At 43.8% G+C, this 19,241-nt stretch overlaps 1 protein-coding gene across 3 annotated transcripts in view; it reads left to right on the top strand.

The window, feature by feature from the left end:
- The window catches only part of gpc4 (glypican 4), a 32,126-nt gene extending 12,962 nt beyond the window's left edge, over positions 1-19,164 (top strand). The window contains exons 2-9 of one of the 3 annotated variants that reach the window (XM_086138809.1): positions 7,542-7,700; positions 12,386-12,783; positions 13,058-13,223; positions 14,253-14,383; positions 14,466-14,612; positions 14,691-14,815; positions 15,916-16,088; positions 16,164-19,164. In XM_086138809.1, coding sequence (XP_085994935.1) covers positions 7,542-7,700; positions 12,386-12,783; positions 13,058-13,223; positions 14,253-14,383; positions 14,466-14,612; positions 14,691-14,815; positions 15,916-16,088; positions 16,164-16,375 — 1,511 coding nt within the window. In that variant the 3' untranslated portion in view covers positions 16,376-19,164. Of the gene's footprint in view, positions 1-7,541; positions 7,701-11,594; positions 11,906-12,385; positions 12,784-13,057; positions 13,224-14,252; positions 14,384-14,465; positions 14,613-14,690; positions 14,816-15,915 lie in introns of those variants that run through there. The other 2 variants (XM_086138818.1, XM_086138801.1) reach the window with 2 other exon arrangements.
- Positions 19,165-19,241: the final 77 nt, after the last annotated feature.

Genomic DNA, 19,241 nt, shown 5'->3' with positions numbered 1-19,241 from the left:
AGACCACGGACGTTAAGACCCGAAAGCTCCTAACCATGCACGGAGGGTTCCATCCCAAATCCAGCACCCTGAGACTGTACGCAAGCTGAAAGGAAGGAGGCCGGGGACTAGTGAGTGTGAGAGCCACTGTCCAGGATGAAACATCCAAGCTCCATGAATACATCAAGGAGAAGGCTCCAACGGATGACGTACTCAGAGAATGTCTCAGACAATGGGGAACAGAAGATGAGGCGCTGGAAGAGGGACCATCATGGGAGGACAAGCCCCTACACGGGATGTACCACCGGACCATAACTGAAGTGGCCGATCTCAAGAAGTCCTATCAGTGGCTAGAGAGGGCTGGACTGACGGACAGCACAGAGGCACTCATCCTGGCTGCTCAGGAGCAGGCCCTGAGCAGCAGAGCCATTGAGGCCCAGATATACCACACCAGACAAGACCCAAGGTGTAGGTTGTGCAAAGAGGCACCTGAGACGATCCAACACATAACTGCAGGGTGTAAGATGCTGGCAGGGAAAGCCTACATGGAACGCCATAACCAGGTGGCTGGCATAGTCTACCGAAACATCTGTGCGGAGTATGGACTGGAAACCCCAAGGTCAAAATGGGAAACACCTTCGAAGGTGGTGGAGAATGACAGAGCGAAGATCCTGTGGGACTTCCAGATCCAGACTGACAAGATGGTAATGGCGAACCAACCAGATATCGTGATCATAGATAAAGGGCAGAGGAAAGCCGTTGTAGTGGATGTAGCGGTCCCAAGTGATGGAAACATCAGAAAGAAGGAACACGAGAAACACCAAGGGCTCAGAGAGGAGCTGGAGAGAGCCTGGAAGGTAAAGGTGACAGTCGTGCCTGTGGTGGTCGGAGCACTCGGGGCAGTGACCCCCAAACTAGATGAGTGGTTGCAACAGATCCCGGGAACAACATCGGACATCTCAGTCCAGAAATGTGCAGTGCTGGGAACAGCAAGGATACTGCGCAGAACCCTCAAGCTTCCTGGCCTCTGGTAGAGGACCCGAGCTGAATGAGGGACGGACACCACCCGAGGGGGGTGAGACGAGGATTTTTTTATTATATAAAAATAAATAAATAATTTTTTTATTATATAAAAATAAATTCCTTGTCTCACCCCCCCTCGGGTGGTGTCCGTCCCTCATTCAGCTCGGGTCCTCTACCAGAGGCCAGGAAGCTTGAGGGTAATGTTTAATTGAAGGGGGGCGGGGGGAGCAGCTGTTGACACAGAGGGCTTGACAGTGGTGTAACAGTGTAGTACGTACATTTAATCGCATATTTCATAATGAACTTTAATTTCAATCTCAACCTTATAAATGGGGTTAGACTCAGTTTATAATCCATTAAATAGTTTACGAAATTGAGAATAATCTCACATGGTGCAACAGCGCTCTGCTTAATTTTAAAACCGAATGAACTCATTTGAAATTAGATTTTACTAATCTCTGATTAGAGCTAATCAAACATTAAATTAAACCTTGTTGGTGCAACTTAGCCCTTTTTATTTTTTTTCTTTTAATTTTAAAAGTAATTTTGTTTCATTTGGGATGTTAAGAAAAAACTCAAACGGCATATTTTAGAATGTTAGTTGAACCTTAAAATCTGAACACAAGTACAGTGTGTTAGTGAATAAAGTGAAATGTAAGCTTGTCTTTAGGACAGCGCTGACATTGAGGGGAGGTAGGAAAATCTGAATTTGGAATGTGCACAAGACACACTTCACCTTTCTTCAACTATGACTGGCACGGTGCCCTCAAGCAAGTCTGCGGTTGGACTGAGGAGCGACTTGATGTGAGTACGTGGGTGTTTGGAACCTCCCCCCTGCCTGCGGCTCCGCTCCAAAGATGTAGTGTAGTTGTCCGTCAGCTCACCGAGTGAATGAAATCTTTGCAACCTGCGGGGGAAATTATATATTGTACTTGCTACTGCTAACACTGTATGACAGTGAACATTTATGGCATGAAATGATAGTCTGAGCTCCTGCTTCTGAGGTTTCTAATGGAGGCCTTGACTCTTGCATGTTTTGTTTTACACCTGCAAAATTGACTCCAGGGGGAGATTCCCATACGTTACTGTGCACAATTATGGATCTTTCTCAACAACTATTATTCTTTTCCTCGTTAAAGGTTGGGGTTTAATTTCAACTTCACACGTCCAACGTGGAATGAAATGATGGCTTTTCCAAAGTTATCATTAAAAAGCTACGCAGTAAAGCCTTTTGAGATGGTGCCGTGAAAGCAAGTTGTTTTCTTTGAGGAAAGAATAATGATTGGTCATAAATTTCTGACTGAATGGTACTTGTATAACATCAAATTTACTCTGAATAATATGCACAGACAACTAGAGACCAGACTTCAAGTAAAGGAGGTGGGGATATAAATGAATATAATACAGGTACAGTATATGCTATATATACAGTATATATATATATATATATAAAATATACAGGTACAGTATATGTGTGTGTGTGCGTGTACATGCAAATTCCACACAGGAAGGCTGGAGCCTGGATTCAAACCGGGATCTCTGAACTGTGAGACGGACGTGCTCACCAGACAATTGCTGTGCCAAACCTACAGTATCTACACCCTCACAGTACAGAAGTCCCGGGTTCGAATCCGGGCTGCAGCCCTATGTGGAGTTTGGATGTTCTCCCTTGCATGGATTTTATCCGGGTACTATAGTTTCCTCCCATATTTCAAAAACATGCATGGCAGGCTAATGAAACACACTAAATTGTCCCGAGGTGAGCGTGAATAGTTATTTGTCTAAGTGTGCCCTGCGATTGGTGGCAACCAGTTCAGGGTGTATCCCGCCTGCTGCCTGAACACACCTGGGTTAGGTTTTCGCACACCCGTAGCTTTAGCGAGGATAAGCGACTCAGATGGATAGATGGATGGACGGATATTTGTTGTGTGTTCCTATCTTCAATCAATCAGTAAAAACAAAAAAACAGCATACTCTGCAAATGCCTGCCAGTCTGTCTTATGGGACACGGCATGACTGGATGTGTAGGAGAACAGAAAATTATTGTACAATATCCAGGCCCAGGGATGCACCTTAAGCAGAAATGTGGAGGCAGGAGGGGTAATCTTATGTCTGTGGGGAGTGCAGATTTACAGTCTTAGTGAACAACGCTCAGTCGAGAGTCATCGTTTTATCTTGATTTATAGTCAGACTTTGTGTTCATGTTTGATTTCAGTTACTTGGCCAGTATAGTTGGTGCTATGGCGCCTACCAGTCACTTTGTAGTCGGATTGTTTTGAAATCAAATGCCTCCACAGTTTTACATTGCAAACATTCCTCACGATAGGAATCGGTATGTACATAATTTATGGCCAATTTCAGTTTATTTTGTACAAATGTGTGTCAGCAGTTGAAGCAAGCAAACAGTCGTGCAACGTGAACTTCTCCCACGTTTTCCTTTACAGCTCTGCTTATAGTTTTTAGCAATGTTTTGAGTTCAGGATGGTACAGAAATAATCCCGCAGGGGCTTTCATGACTTCAAATGGAGTGAATTGAGGGATAAGCCTTTCTATTTATATTTTTTACTTGAATTTGTGACTTTTACGACTCTTAATTGCCAATATGTCTAGTGGTGGGGGTCATGCGTGTTTGTGGCGTTATTATTGGATGACTGAGGTTTGGGCGGTGGGTTGCTGTGTGTGGTGGATGTGCCGGCTGATGGACAAGGGGGTTGTCAGAGGACAGGACCTCTCTCAGAGGAGTGGCTGTTAACCCTTGAACTCACCGGTTAAGCCTGTAGGGTGGTGGTAGTTGACGAGGAGGGAGGGTGGGCAGGGGCCGCAACCTGATGTCTGTCTGGTTCAGGGGCACATGATGGCAGGCAGAGAGGGCGGCAAGGTGTCTAATCAGTTTTTTGTCTGTGAGGCGTTTTCACCTCCCCCGCCATCCTTCTTCTGAGAGAAGCATTTGAAAGGCAGGACAATGTCAAAGGGAAGTGTCTTATTTTATGAGCCATTTAGAGGGGATGGTGGTCTCCCCACAAAGGAAAGCCAGAGAAGTAGTGGAGTGCTGATGAATGCCACGGCACACAATCACGTTTGTTTACAAGGTGGCGTTCACTTGTTTTGACCACCATAAATGGCTATTTTCCTCTTCAGAGTGACACCCAAACAAAGATTTCTCTCTGTGTCTTGTTTCATCTTTGAGGACTTGGGAAGCTGTTGTCCGGAGAGGCCCCTAAAAGGATGATTCGGTTCACCCAAAACAAAGACTATTCATGTCGGTGACTGAACGAAAATAATTGGCAAAGGTTTGCTGTCAATAATTAATGTTGATAATCTTGCACGATGCCGACTTCTATCGACACTCGCTGTCTTGTGCCTCAGGCTTTGTGTGTGTGTGTGTTAAAAAAAAAGACTTCCAAATACCAGGAAGTAAAAAAAAAAAAAAAAAAAGACTTCCAAAGTATGCATGAGCTAAGAACCTTGAGTTTTCAGAGACTTGAATCTTTGAGATAACAATCCAACATTTGTACGGGCATTCCTGTGAAATATCGACCATCTCACTTTTATTTGTGTACTTTGGTAACTAGGGTTATTTTCCATGTGGATATAGCCCTTCTGAGTGCTGTGCAGTGTGGCCCCTGTTGGAGGGTGGGGGGTTGGATGTCTGTAAGACCTGAAAGTTTGGTGTGTGTGCGTGCATGCTTGTGTGTGTGTGTGTGTGTGTGTGTGTGTGTGTGTGTGTGTGGGTGTGTGGGTGTGTGGGTGTGTGTGTGTGGGTGTGGGTGCATGTACCCCATGCTCCCGGTGCCTCCAATCATGCCTGTACAAAGAGCCATGTGTTGAGCGGTGATGTGATGTGTGAATATGTTTAAGTTGGGGCTGCCAGCGTTCACGTGTACATGAACGGGGCCTGCTGGTGTGGGCGAGGTTTGGAGAGAGAGGACTTTGGGGAAAGGACTGTGAGAGAAGTCACTAGAGGATTACATGGACTTGATCCCAGACAAAGGGGTCCAGTTGATGGCGCCAGGGTGCATCCCTCCTTTGGATGCCATTTGAACAACTTTGACTGCACATAACTTCTTCATTAAAACCAGATATTTGTTTTGAATCATCCTCTAGTGAGAGTACAATGCTATATATCCTTATGACCATTTTAATTGCAATTTCACTTTTCTACGTGATAATGTAGTAGATGGAAAAATCACTTCAGTTTATGACTTGTAGTTCAAGCTGTGCGATATAATGATGTACTATATATGGCAGTGTCATATAAACATGTCAGAATCAGAATCTGAATCATCTTTATTGGCCAAGTATGTAGAACACACAAGGAATTTGTCTCCGGTATAACACGCTGCATTAGTATTATCGTAAACAAGGACATGACAAATAGGTATGCAAGGACATTTCGTAATGTAAGTGAACCGTAGTGCGGTGGTACCACCCAGTGACGACTGTGAGGCAATGTGCAAAGTATCAAGCAGAGCAAAAGTGAACAGTGGTAGAATACAATACTATGACAGTTTGTACAGTTGGTGCAGAAAATCATTGAACCATTTTAGAGTGACCAGTAGCAGTATTTGTAGTACAAGAAGAGTGACTACATCAGTGACTGTTTAGGGAGTTAATGGCTAGACGGAAGAAGCTGTTTAAGTGTCTGCTGGATTTGGTGCGCATGGATCTGTAGCGCCTGCCTGAGGGGAGTAGCTGGAAAAGGTGGTGGGCAGGGTGCGGGGGATCCAGGAGGATTTTCCGTGCCCTTGTCTTGATTCTTGCAGTGTGTCCTCAAGAGTGGGTAGGGCGGTGCCAATGATTTTTTCCGCCGTCCTAACTGTCCGTTGAAGTCGGATTTTGTCCTTTTTGTGGCGGCCCCAAACCAAACCGTGATGGAAGAACACAGGATTGATTCGATGACTGCCGTGTAGAACTGTCGTAGCACCTCCTGTGGCAGGCCTCACATATTATATAACCCATTCATTTATTCTCTTATTTCAAGCTTCCTTCTTTGCTCGCCTCTATGGAGGGATTCCTGTTTACTTTATTTTCTTCCCAACTCAGTCATCTGCTAACACCCAGTGAAGCGACGGGCTGCCCGAGCGATGCGAGGATTTTTGCTCATGTTTGCAGGACTATAATTGACCAGTTTAATCGGCAGGCCGATTAATCGGTCTGGCCCTACCTAGATTGTGTTTGCAGTATAAAATGTGTTTCATAAATACATTGGGAAAAAATTGTGATTCATTTTATGTAATTTTTAAGGAAAAATACTCTATCAGGATATATATCATTGGGATATAAAATAACTTACAGTATATCAGCGTATGAAAGGTTATACATTTTCCACGGTTGTCTTGTCGTAATGGGAAGAAGAGCTGTAAATACCCCACACCGATTGCACAGTTACAAAACTAAATTCATCTCTTAAAGCTGAGGATAAAGCTCTTCCCTGTGCAAGTAGCGAGAATCCTTTGCCGGCACCTCCACTTGGGGAAAACTTAACACACCACCTTACATGGCCTGAAAGGGTCCCCATGTTCTCTCTTTTTCTTTTCTTTTTTTTTTTGGCGTTATTGCTGCTGCAGTTTTACATTCATTCTTCTTTTAACTGAATGTAAAAAATGTATCTTTGACAAACTTGACCATGACTGATGTGTGAAAGACTTTTAAGAAACGGTTACGGTAGTTCCCAATAGTTTTGCTTAATTGACAATGACACAGAAACAGTTCTTTGAATCTGTTTTAAAATGGCAATAAAGTTCTGTTCTTGCCACTGCAACATGCATTAGGATGAAATCTTATTATTTATTAAAATAGGATTATAAGTGAGGAGGGTGAAATGCATCTGCGCGTAAGCTGCAACAATGTGCAAGGAGAATAATGCAGCTATGAGCTGTCAGTGACTCCGTTTAGATGCCACCACTATTCAGTCTAATGTAAAAATTCCTCTTTCTGAAACATTTGGAATAACCTGTTAACCACATACGTGAGCAGATGCCTCACACCTAAGAGTCTAGTTCAGTTAAAAGCACAAATGCTTGGTTCAAGCAGAATTTGAACAACGTCTCAGCCACTACTATCTAAGGGAAAGAAGAGTGAGGAATGATTCCACCGCAAATGAGGAGGTCTGTGATTATATGCAAATACCGCAAATTCCCACCATGCAGAGCCAACTGCTGCGGTGGACCAAAACAAAAGGACACATTTCCCGAAGCTGTGCAAACCTTTCTTGGCTGTCCCAGTCTGGAAATACAATTGAGCCTTCACGTGACTAACAGTGAAGCACTTGCGTTTTAACATATCTGGAATAATATCAATGACATCATCGGGGACTCGTCTACTGGACTTTCATCATGTTTGTCATGCGACCCCTAGTGGTAGGAGTATTTTGGGTATGCAACCTGCATGCTTGAGTGTGAAGATGGTCTCATACAGCCTTTTTTTTCTGCAAGTTCCCCCATTATGGAACAAATTTACAGGAGATTCGATATTGTTGTGACACATAATCTTACAGTATTTTTACATGCGTGCTCCCCCCCCCCCCCCCTCTCTTCCAGGAGCGTCATTGAAAGTCTGTCCGCAGGGTTTCTCCTGCTGCACCGTGGAGATGGAGGAGAAGCTGAGCCAGCAGAGTCACTACGATATCAAAGCCCCTGTTTCCAGGCTTAGCAGCAATCTACAGTCGACCTTTCGACAGAGGCATGAGCACTTTGACCGTAAGCGAGCACTCATACACAAACACCAGCTACGTTTCATGCTACAGTACATTTGCGGGCCAAGTGTTCCCCTAACTAGCAGCGGTTTCCGTGCAAGCACCGTGGTTTCTTGACGGACGCTCCCACCTGCCATAGCGTTGCCCTGAGCAGCAGAAACAGTTGGTCTGTGTCCACTGGCCCGTCCACCTGTCTCTCAACATCTCGGTGCCCTCCCTCAGCGGCCCCCTCTATCGGTCTTCCTTCTCTCGAGAGATGCACACGCTCCCAGACGGACCACACACATTTTCAGATTTGCGCTGCCTTTTTCCTCCGTGTGTGCGGACATGTGGATATGTCTGTAAATAGTTGGATCAGATTTCGCCTGTGGAGGGCGGAAGCACTTGGGAACATGCGACACTGCGGAATCACAGAGGAAGTGGCACGAGGCTCTAGACTGTTTGTGCGCTCGCCCAAGCCACCACTGCCGTTCTGGTAGATGTGTTTCTCGGATTAAGATGAAGGGTGTAGTCAGGCTGTGGAAAGGATGATGCAACAGTCATGTTGAGAAGTCGGGTTACTTTATGGATGTGCTATGCATGTCCTATGTGCACATCTGTGCATATGTGGGTCACAGACCTTTACATCTTGTGTGTCTGTGAAAAAGAGCGAAGGATTGTCAGCAACAGGGTGCGTGTGTATTGCAGCCAGATGTGAACTGGAATGTGACGTGTCGGAATGCAGTGGCAGCTCACTCTGTCCCGCCCCTCGCTTTCTCCTTTTGCTGCCCTTTGTCCCCATCTTGCGCCTCTCCGGACATTCCCTCTCGTCCTACTCAAACCTTTCTTTTCCTCCATTTCTTTCTTTCTTCTTCTTCCCTGACCAGATTCGTGCTCCTTTTTGTACTCACGCTGGTCCAAGTTGCTCTCATTTCAATGGATCCTCTCAAATCATTTAAAAGTATCGAAAGGTTATAAATATTGTGTGAATTTTTATATTTCATACAAGAGCAGTTTTTAAAATTATTTACTGGGAATGTCCTGATCATGCTTTTTGGGCACTCTGTGGTTGAAAGTATCTGCTGATACCGAGTCCCCATCTAATATCTCGGCAATGCAATTCAGGAAGAAAAGAGCGCACATCAATGTGTATCTGTTTTTATCTTACTATATGTATTTATATTATATGGACCATTACACCAAATCAGTGGCATTTTCCATTTGTAATTCTCTAATAGTAAAATGACAAGTCCACGCAGCTACGTCGTTGTTGGGTACGTGCGTGACTTCTCTCTACTAGAAACTGCACTATTGATCTTTGACCTCCTTAAATGCAACCAGCGGGGAACAAGCTTGCTTGTCACCAAAACATTTACACTCGTTTAACTTCAATTTGAAGTGAAGTTGTCTGTCGCTCTCTCAGCTTTCTCAACTCTTTGACCATGCCGGTTAGTGAGGAGGGTTCTTTAAATCAGGCAAGGCAGACTATTATTTAGGAGTACCTTTCAGCTTGGCGCTCCCTCCAAACAAGCTGTGAAGACAAACTCATCACTCTGTCTCTGCCTGCAGGAGGGCTGTGATCATCTGAGGTGACGTGTGTGTGTGTGCGCGTGCGTGCGTGCGTGCGTGCGTGCGTACGTGCGTACGTGCGTATCACTCCAACCGCATCGCTACTAAAAAAAATTCTGAAAAAAAATCCCGAAACATTGTGAAATATAAAACTAAGCTGCTAAGATATTTGCACAATTGGATTATTTTGAAGCTTTGTGACGTTTAAATGTTCAGAAATATGATAAATGAACGATCTTTTTTACCTGATACCGAATTAGCTGAAAATCACGTGATTATCCATTTCTGATAAAGTAGAACTCAAACACAGATCCAAATTGATTATACCCCCCCAAACAGTCCATTTTAAACGTCACAAATTTTGTCCGGGAGGTGTCAGCCCAGAGCTGACAGTGAAATTATAGCTTGATTTTAGTTTACCTCTGGTGCCCCCCCCCATGGGCACAGGAAGCTTGCGGCTCTATTCAAACTGTTAGATGTGGGATCTCTTTACAAAGACCCGCTGCGCTTTCTTCCCCTTGCACCATTTGACACCTTTCGCCGCTTATGACATGTTCAGATTGCTGTCCTATTATTGACTCGTTATTCTCCCGACACCCTGGAGCTGACACACAAAGTGCCTATCCTTGTATTAACCGTTCATGAAGATGACATGAACCGCACTGCGCATCTCTGCATAAACATAGCTAGAAATGTCAATGAAAACAGACGTGACTAAGACGCATTTACACACGAACAAATCCAGGAAGTGGTAGTTTGTGATTAGACACGCTCTCACCCTGTGCCTGGAGCTGGAAGTCATGGCCAATTAGGAGACAGAAATAGTCCCCCCCCCCCCCCTTGCCATGATCTCAGCCCGTCTGCCGGCCTTATTACTCTGACCCTGTCCAGCAGAGCAGGCTTATGTGAGGAATTTAAGAACGTGGATTAAAGCTTCTCACAAGAGACACCCTCCGCCAGACATCCAGCAGCAGGAGTGACGGAATCACATCCCATGAGAAAAGCAAGGACTAATTGGCACAAATAGGGGTGCAATTAATTCTTGGGTTGGGATTGGGTGGAGCAGAGTTTAAGGGAACACAGGTGGGGGTGCAAAGAGGAGGAAATGGGAGGGTGTAGTGGGAGGTGTTTTGGATGTCCTGTTCGTATAATGGATTAAGATCGTTGTTTATCATTTCGGGCTCCTATGCAAGATGTGTAGTGAGACAACGGAATGGCTGGAGGGAGGACTGAAGAGGATAGAATTGGCCATTTGTGTCATTCTACATTGAACTTGCTGTGTGTAACCTTTCCTGTAGCAATATCTCATCTCATCAACTTTGCAAGATGCCTGTATGTTGTTGCTCATACTCATAGCACGGAAACCACCTTTTCCTCCTTTCCTCCCAACGGCCTCGTCTTCATGTCCATCAGCAGGGCCCTACATAAAGTTTTTTCAGTCGTTGGGCCACCTTGACCCATGTTGTGTTGACCCCGGTCGATTCATGACATATTATACAAGATAAGTATTTCATATGTAGCATCTTGAAGACATAACATTTAAGCCTTTGTAAGAAAGGATTATTGATGGGACGTTACTTTTGAATTTGTTTTGCAGTATAAAATCTAACAGATTTCTTTTCAACATTTGGCTTTTTTTGAGCTTGGAAAAAAAAGCCATTCCTTATGGAAGGAGGTAACCTGACACTCAAAAAAATTAGCAGTGTGGTAAAAATATCAGTGACGATTGATCAATTTAAATAAGTATTCACTTCACCATTTTATTTCAATCTCAGTCAGTGAAGAGTCCAACTTGGTTTCTTGTCATCTGCTGTGTGTGCCTGTGCATGTGATTTGGGGGCTGCGGTGTTTCCGGTATCCTTGGCAACACAGTGGGGATTTGGAGTTAAAAAAGCCCTCAACTTAACCCACCCCATGCTGCCCTCACTCCTCCCCTTCCCCATTTTTTCTTTTTAGTATGTCAGTCTGGAGTGGACGTGACAGCATTACGAGGGGACTGTGTGCGTGCGTGTGTGTGTGTGGCAAGGAACGTTTAGTGTCTCCTTCTGTGAGAGCATGGGAACTTTACATTTCAAAGGCAAGCTAAGGGCACCCAGAGAAACGGCAGTGGGACAGAAGTTTTGTCTGCACGCGGCAGCGAGGGGAAGAAAGGAGATGAGTGAAAGGGGGCTGTGAGCGCCGGCCTGCATGCATGCACGGCTGAAGGCGACGCGTTTTTCAGTGACTTTGTGGAATTCTCATTTTGTGCAGATTAAGAGAGTCGGGGGGCAAGGGGGACTGGATTATTGAGGGTAGGTGGAGGAGGAAGGGGGTGGGCATTCCTCAGGATGAAGTAGGTCATTGTTCGCTGTCTACTGAAGAGCGATCGCTGAAGGAACTGATGAAGTGAAAGCAGAATAGGGAGGGAGATGTTGGGATGGGTAAAGGCACACAGGTCCGTATATTGGAGGGGAAACAGTTCTCATTATTCAGTAATCCTATTGAAAAAATGCCTCTGAAGGACTGTCCAAGAGAAGCCAGGAGAATCCAAAGCCAATGGAATGTGACAAGAGAAAAAAAATGCCATTGATGATGGTCAGTTTTAATGTAAGGCGATGTCACTGCTGAATGGCCCTTCTGCGATACTGAGCCAAACATTTTCCAACAGCCCGCATTGTTCAGGTTTTGATCCTTTTGCTTACTGTTTTAGCAGGGTTCGTTTACATTTTGATTTTCTTTGGCAGTTTTAGAAACTTCAATGATTGTCTGATTTGTCAAAAAGAAAAGGGAAAAAAAGCATCATGAAAGTATCTTCCTACAAGAGCAGGGGTCTATAATACCTAAGGATTTATCCTTTTTTTTTTGTTACTTATTGTCACCTTCCGTGGTTTCAAATGCGTACATATAGATGCTTCTTTGGCTGAACACCAATCAAAAAATCAATCACGCTTAACTTATGTAGCACCATTGATACAACATTCTTAAATGATGCTGAATCAACAGCAACTCTGCTGAATGCGGCCAAATGGTGCCGTTTTTCTCACTTGCTTAATGATGCAATTAATAAATCCTGCATAATGGTCAGAATTTTAAATGGCACGAAGAGAAGGTTGATTGTTCACTAATGACACAAATCTCCTCCTGTCTTCCACCCCTTTACAGAGTTCTTCCGGGAACTTTTGAAAAATGCAGAGGAGTCACTGCACAGCATGTTTGTACGAACCTACGGGATGATGTACGTGCAGAATGCCGAGCTGTTCAAGAACTTCTTCCAGGCCCTGATGCGGTACTACGTGTCCGGCAGCGCGGCTGTAAACCTGGAGTCCATGCTGTCGGACTTTTGGGCTGACCTCCTGGAGAGGATGTTCCGGTTGGTCAACGTGCAATATGAATTCAGTGACGCCTACATGGAGTGTGTCAGTCGCCACACCGAGCAGCTGCAGCCTTTTGGAGACGTGCCTCGCAAGCTCCGCATCCAGTTGACGCGCGCTTTTGTCGCCGCGCGCACATTTGTGCGCGGCTTAAACCTCATGCCGGAGGTCGTCCACAAAGTCTCAACGGTAAGAGTTAAAGAGGTGCGCTTTTGCCAGCGATAAACGTTTCCCTCGGAATGCGGCGCTGTTTTCCAAACACATATCATTCTTGGCTCCGATTCCATTACAGCCTGATAACATAAACCACTTTGTTTTTTCTGCAGTGACATGTTTTTCCACTGTGCAGAGTGATTAATTGATGATTAGATTATACCGTTTTGTGAAATAATAGTTTGTAAACGAAATAGTCAGTGTCCAAGTGTGTTATTGCGTCAATGTTTGTCTTCACACTGCCCTGCAGGTCAGCGCGTCTCCCAGCTGTGTGCGAGCCGCCATGAAGATGTTGTACTGTCCCTACTGTTCGGGCCAAGTGGCCCTGAAGCCCTGCCAGAATTATTGTCTGAATGTGATGCGGGGCTGTTTGGCCAATCAGGCAGACCTGGATACAGAGTGGAACAACTTTCTTGGTAAGTGACGATAGTAAGGCCCTGCAGAGTAGCTCAAGTCTTGTGTAGAATCTCCATGCCTTTTTCTTTGTATTACACTGCTGTTGGTTTTCAGAGTTGACGACATTTCTCTACCCGTATTGCCATGAGAACATAAGTGGCCTAAAGATATTTGGTTGAAGCTTCTTGACTGTTTACATGAGCTCATTGATTCGAAACCACCGGGCAATGAGTGATGATGGTTGGTTGAGGATGTGGAGGCGGAAGTCCATGCACAACAATGCCTCGCACGGCGAAGCCGACAACAAATTTTTAGTTTACAGCAATGCGTTTTGTTCAGAGTCCATACTGCGGCGCAGGTAGAGGCACAATATAAATCCTTCATACATCCATACTAAGACCGTTACAAATTGAAAATAGTCTGAATTTTTTTTTAAATGTCTCTATGAACATTTTTGAACATAACCCAAATTGTTTTTAAAACGGGTCGTTCGTACCCTGAGGTTCCACTGTATTTGGCTCATCTAAAATATGTGCTTTGGCCCAGTAAAGTTTGGGATAACACTGCATAAACTCTCCATGGAAACACCATCGTCGACTGTCATTTTGCACACACAGCTTCCTGATCAATGTAGATCCATCAGTAGACACAAAGGCACATCCGTTTCATTATATTTATCGTGGAACTCTGTATGATAAGCTAAAAACGTTTGAAATTCTTTTGCTGTTCTGACATACAGATGAGTATTGAAATATGATGAAAGCAAACTATTTCATAGCACAGCTTTGTGGCTTGTGTTTAAAATGTAGCTGTTGTTGTCTTGAGCTGTGACAAAACAAGTTCAAGATTTTTTGTTAATTGCACCACATTCGACCATTAAACCCACTGTTGTGTGTCGGAGCCACCTGGAATTCACAGCCACAGCACGATGCAGATTTTGACTTTAGTTCCCCCTAGTGGACATCATTCGTAACACCAATGCTTGAGGTGGTGGAAGGGACTTTTCCATGAACGATTTCTAACTTTGTAGTTTGTCCGATTGTTTTAAGATGCTATGCTCGCTCTGGTTGAGAGGCTGGAGGGTCCTTTCAATTTCGAGTCTGTCATGGATCCCATTGATGTGAAGATTTCCGACGCTATCATGAACATGCAAGAGAACAGCATGCAAGTTTCACAGAAAGTCAGTATTTTTCCATTTATTGGACAGATGCAAGAAATACACTGAGACTAAATAGCAATTAAGGTTTTTCCTTGGATGGCAGGTATTCCATGGATGTGGCCAGCCTAAACCCAGCATGGCATTCCGCTCCAAACGTTCTGCCAAGGACACGGTCTTCACTGGTCGCTTCCGCCCCTACAACCCTGACGCAAGACCTACCACTGCTGCTGGAACAAGTTTAGATAGACTGGTAAGTTTTAAGATGATAGATATAGAGCACCGTGTGTCTTTTTGTGAGGCAGTGCTTGAGTTGTGTTTTCTAAAACAGACGAGTGATGTAAAGAAGAAGTTGAAACACGCCAAGAAATTTTGGTCCACATTGCCAGACAGTGTTTGTGATGGTGAGAGAATTGCACCTGGTGATGACTGCTGGAATGGAACAGCAAAAAGCAGGTAAATGATTTCAGATAAGCAGTCAGAAGCAGTCTTTTTGTTGTTGTTGTTTTACAGCATACAGTAGAACCCCAATTTAATGGGCTAATGTGGGTGAGGAGTCATACATTAGAGACAAATGAAATGCCCAGTTAAGTTACATAAAAAAGCTTGAAGCTGTTTGAAAACGTTGACAGTTTATCCAAATTGACCTTGCTGGTGCTTGGGTAGCTATAGTGCTTTGCTGATCATGAGCCCTAATATTAGTATGCTTCCTTTTCCCCCCTCAGTTATGATTAGATATGGGCTTGACTAAAAAAAAATCAACTGTATACTGTAACAAAATACACACACACACACACATGACAAGCAATAATAATTATAAACATACAAAGACATGTTCCTTTTGAGCTTTTTAGCTGTGTGCATACGAAGATGCAACTCCATTACCTGAGTGTCGTGCTGACAACGTCTGTTAGCCTGCTGTGATCTGTACTGTATAGCTGTGATCTTTAACAGTAGCCCAACCAAGAAAATACGTGTACTGGTCTCTGCCTGTGGATTGCACCATAGCACCAACAGCAGACAATTCTGTAACAAAGCTTGACGAAGGGGCATTTTCAGTGGACTGGACAATATTTTCCGTTGAATCTGAAGTCTGTTGATTCCGGGTCCATTAAATTGAGCTTCCATTGTATTTACTAATTTGAATGCCCTCACGTCTGGCAAAGGGGAGCCACAGTCACTGATACACGTCATGCTTTTTTTCATGCAATGAGAAAACTCACACAGGAGCTACTGTCAGCCATAGCTCATATCCAGAGACTCATAAAAGCAGGCTCATTGGCAACACACCTACCCCAACAGGCGCCGCACCTTCAAGGCACAAAGATGTACCCAGACATTATTTAATTTTTATTCACGTTTTATTCTTGCATTTGTTGTTTTGTGTTCAAATGCATTTCCAGTGTGTTTAAAAAATGCGATTTAGTAGAATTTAAAAAAAAGTTCTGGGTGGGTCTGTCACCCGTGACCCCGCCCCGCAATAAACGGGACTTCACTGTAGTAAACTGACACCGCCTCTGCTAAACCAGCTAATATTGCTGATATTTGTCACATAGGTATGAGGCGGTTGTCATTGGCAACGGGCTGGCCAATCAGGTGTCCAACCCTGACGTGGATGTGGACATCACAAAGCCAGACATTGTGATTCGAAGCCAGATTGCAGTTCTGAAGGAAATGACAAGTTGGCTGAGAGCTGCGCACAGCGGCAATGATATCTCAATTGATAACGGTGAGAATGCTAAACTTGTAATTGCCTATGAGGATATGTGCAAATACATCACTTTCTGTGTCGCTGTGCACTCAGACGAGGAAGCCAGCGGCGGCGAGGAGAGTGGCAGCGGCTGCGATTCTCCATCCTGTGACATGGATCGGGACATCTACTTCTCCACTCCTCCCAATCCGGTGGATCCTCGGGTTAATCTGGTGCACGGTGAAACATCAGCTGGCGTAACCCTGCAGGGAAGCGTGGCACTGGCGCTCTGCGGGCTGGCCCTGCTTACTGCTTACTTGAGATAAAAGTATTTGGGCCATGAGATGAAGAGAATGACTGAGAATGAGAACGATGGAGTTCAGTGGAAAACTGTCAGAAAGACTTTAACAAGACTGCCTTCAGGACCTCGGACAGTCCACCATTGGAGGGAGGGGATGAGGGGGGGCGGCGGGGGCTCTTCTTAATATTACAATAATTTCACTTTTAATTAATTGTTTGCATGTTTCGAGGACTACAGTGTACAACAATCTGATTCTCATCCCAAGAAAGCCACCTTTCCCACTAACTAAAACCTTGATTCCTTCTGGCTCAGTTGGAGCTACACTATCGTTGTGCCTGCAGCATTAGGAAAACTATGTGTGTCTTATTTCGGCAGTCTCTTCTCGTACTTCAGTGTGTGCCTTCTTTGATGGTGCCGTCTACAAAATACAACCAACACATGGTATCTATGACAGAACAGACCTTCGTCACTGGTGTCCGTCCATCCTACAGACATCTGCAAAAACAAAAACAAAACACCTAGGTTTTAGTAGTTATATTAGAGCAGTGATAATGAGCGTTCATTTCTGACAGTCATTTATCGCTCTGTGTGCAAACTGTGAATCTCTGTGCATTTATTTATGCATGAACCTCCAACAGCCAGTATGAAATTCTGGGAATGGGGAGTCTCGACTTGTTTCTCCTAACTTGGGGAAACAGTGTCGGCTCTTTGTTCTGCGTTTGCCTTGGAAAGATAGCATGTTGTGTCAGGGCTACAGCATTACTTCATACAGTCAATACAAAGAGAGAAGTTACAGCATTTTTTTTTTTTCAGTGGGTGGAATCATTCTTCACAAAAGCTTTGAGGGCTCCCTTTGAGTCCAAACCTGCACAGTTTATATCGGCTCTGAGCCTAATCACAGCTTCATGTCTAAGTTTCTCTGTTCAAATGTTTTGTAGTAAGGTCATACCTCATACATGCTCTCTCTGTCAGTGCAATCAAGTGACTATGGAGTTGAAAGTGTCTTGTAGAGATGTTATCTGTGGCTGGTGCCCCGCTGAATGGAGATCAGGCCTGACAAGGAGCTGGACTCTCCCGGTGTTATCCCTGAAGACGGCAAAGCTGACAAGTCCCAAATGCCCCCCCCCCCCCCCCCCTGTTTTTGTACTGTAAACTCAGTTCGCGACTGAAGATCTGACTTTGTACAGTCTTACATGTTTGAAAGTAATGTGTTTCACACATTCATCTAGACAAGAGAACCAAAAGAGAGTGCTTCGATCAAAAGGAAAAGATTATTTTAATACAGGGTTTTTATGTTGAAGAGGTGCTGTATTTTTTATAGCTATTTTTGGTATGAAGATATATCTTAGGTACTACAGTGGGTTTTGAATGCCACTTTTAGATGGTTGAACTGGCTCGTGTGCAACTTGTTTGCACATTTGTACCTCATACATGGCCTTTTTCGGTATAATTGGACTCCTCGTGAACCATTTCAAAAAATCATTCCTAAACCTCACAGCCGCATAATTTCAACTCATGGATGATGTTGACGTTTTGTCGCAATTGCAACCAAAATGAATGCAATGTGCAGTAGATTTTTTTTTGTTTTGTTATTTTGGGGGGGATCCATCATATATCCGTAGAGTAATTGGCAACTTCTAAAGGTAAAATGAATTTGATTTACTCGAATTGTGTCTGTCAGGTGCTAAAATCCCCTTTGGGTCATATGTTGTTTGGCCAAAAAGCACAACACAAGACTTTCTGTTCATTTCATTATTCTGAGTTATCTTTTTCATTTCATCTCAACAATTGAGGTGACTCTGTACAGTAATTTACAGTACGTGCATCTTCCCTGAAACTGACAAAGATTATCCATAATTAACAATATTCATCGTCACTTAAACATCACAAAGTCTTTCATTTACATTTTAGGGTTTTACATATGCAGTTTTCTGATTTTTTTTAAAGTGGCTTTTCCAAGTACCTTGATGGACCTACAAGATCTGTCCACAGTAAGGACTGGCAGAAAATACTGGTCACCGCCTTTTTGCCTCCTGTTTGGTTTTGAAATTGACAGGTTGATTGTAAGCTCACATGAAAATGTCTTCAACATAAGCGAGCAGTCCAGTCATGAAGACTGAGAATGAATCAGTGAGGACATCACTGTTAAAAATCTCACTTTGAAGGAACTCCTATGCAATCAGTTTAAAATCACGAAGCCTTTACTTAAAATAATTAAGCCTGAGCTTCTGCAATTGAATTTGGCATTGCTGTACTTTAATTTGACCGACATGGTATATTACTAACATTTCTGCTTATGCAAGTCTTTTCGCTCACGTAGAAGAGTTGCATTGAGTGACGAATACCCCTCCAAAAAAATGAACTTTCAGATTAAGCGTTTTGGAAAATGATGGTAAATGTCTGTGCTTGGGGGCCGGACCGCAGGAGCATTTTCCAGCTGGCAGGAGTTGGTTCCGCTGCAGGATGACGTGTTTTTGAACCACAAAACAACTTCGGTCTCGGGACGAAGTTGAGTTGGACAGGTGTTGATGGTCTTTGATATGTCTTCGGCCTACAAGGAAACTGAATGAACTCAATCATCTTTGAGAAGAGAATGTCAGAACAACTGAAAAGAATAAGAGAAGTGTAAATAAAGAGCAGCCATTTTAGATGTCTCTGAAAGAGGCCGTAACATTACAACAGATTTATACATGTCAGAGTATCTCCTAAAAGTTATGGAAAAACAAGATGAGATAGATGTTGAAATGTAAGAAAAAAATGTATATTAAACATTTCTTAGTCTTGTTGAAATAAAGACTGCCAATATTTAACTGATTGTGAACATCTTCGTTTTGTCATCTTTGCATTTTTCACCCGGCTCACAGGTGTAGTCATAACAATGTGGAAAATAG

The sequence above is a fragment of the Hippocampus guttulatus genome, chromosome 2 (genome assembly GCF_054856545.1).
Source record: "Hippocampus guttulatus isolate MCC_2025c chromosome 2, RoL_Hgut_1.0, whole genome shotgun sequence".
NCBI lineage: Eukaryota > Metazoa > Chordata > Actinopteri > Syngnathiformes > Syngnathidae > Hippocampus > Hippocampus guttulatus.
The sequence above is the reverse complement of the archived record's forward strand: the minus strand, read 5'-3'. Positions and strand labels throughout refer to the sequence as shown.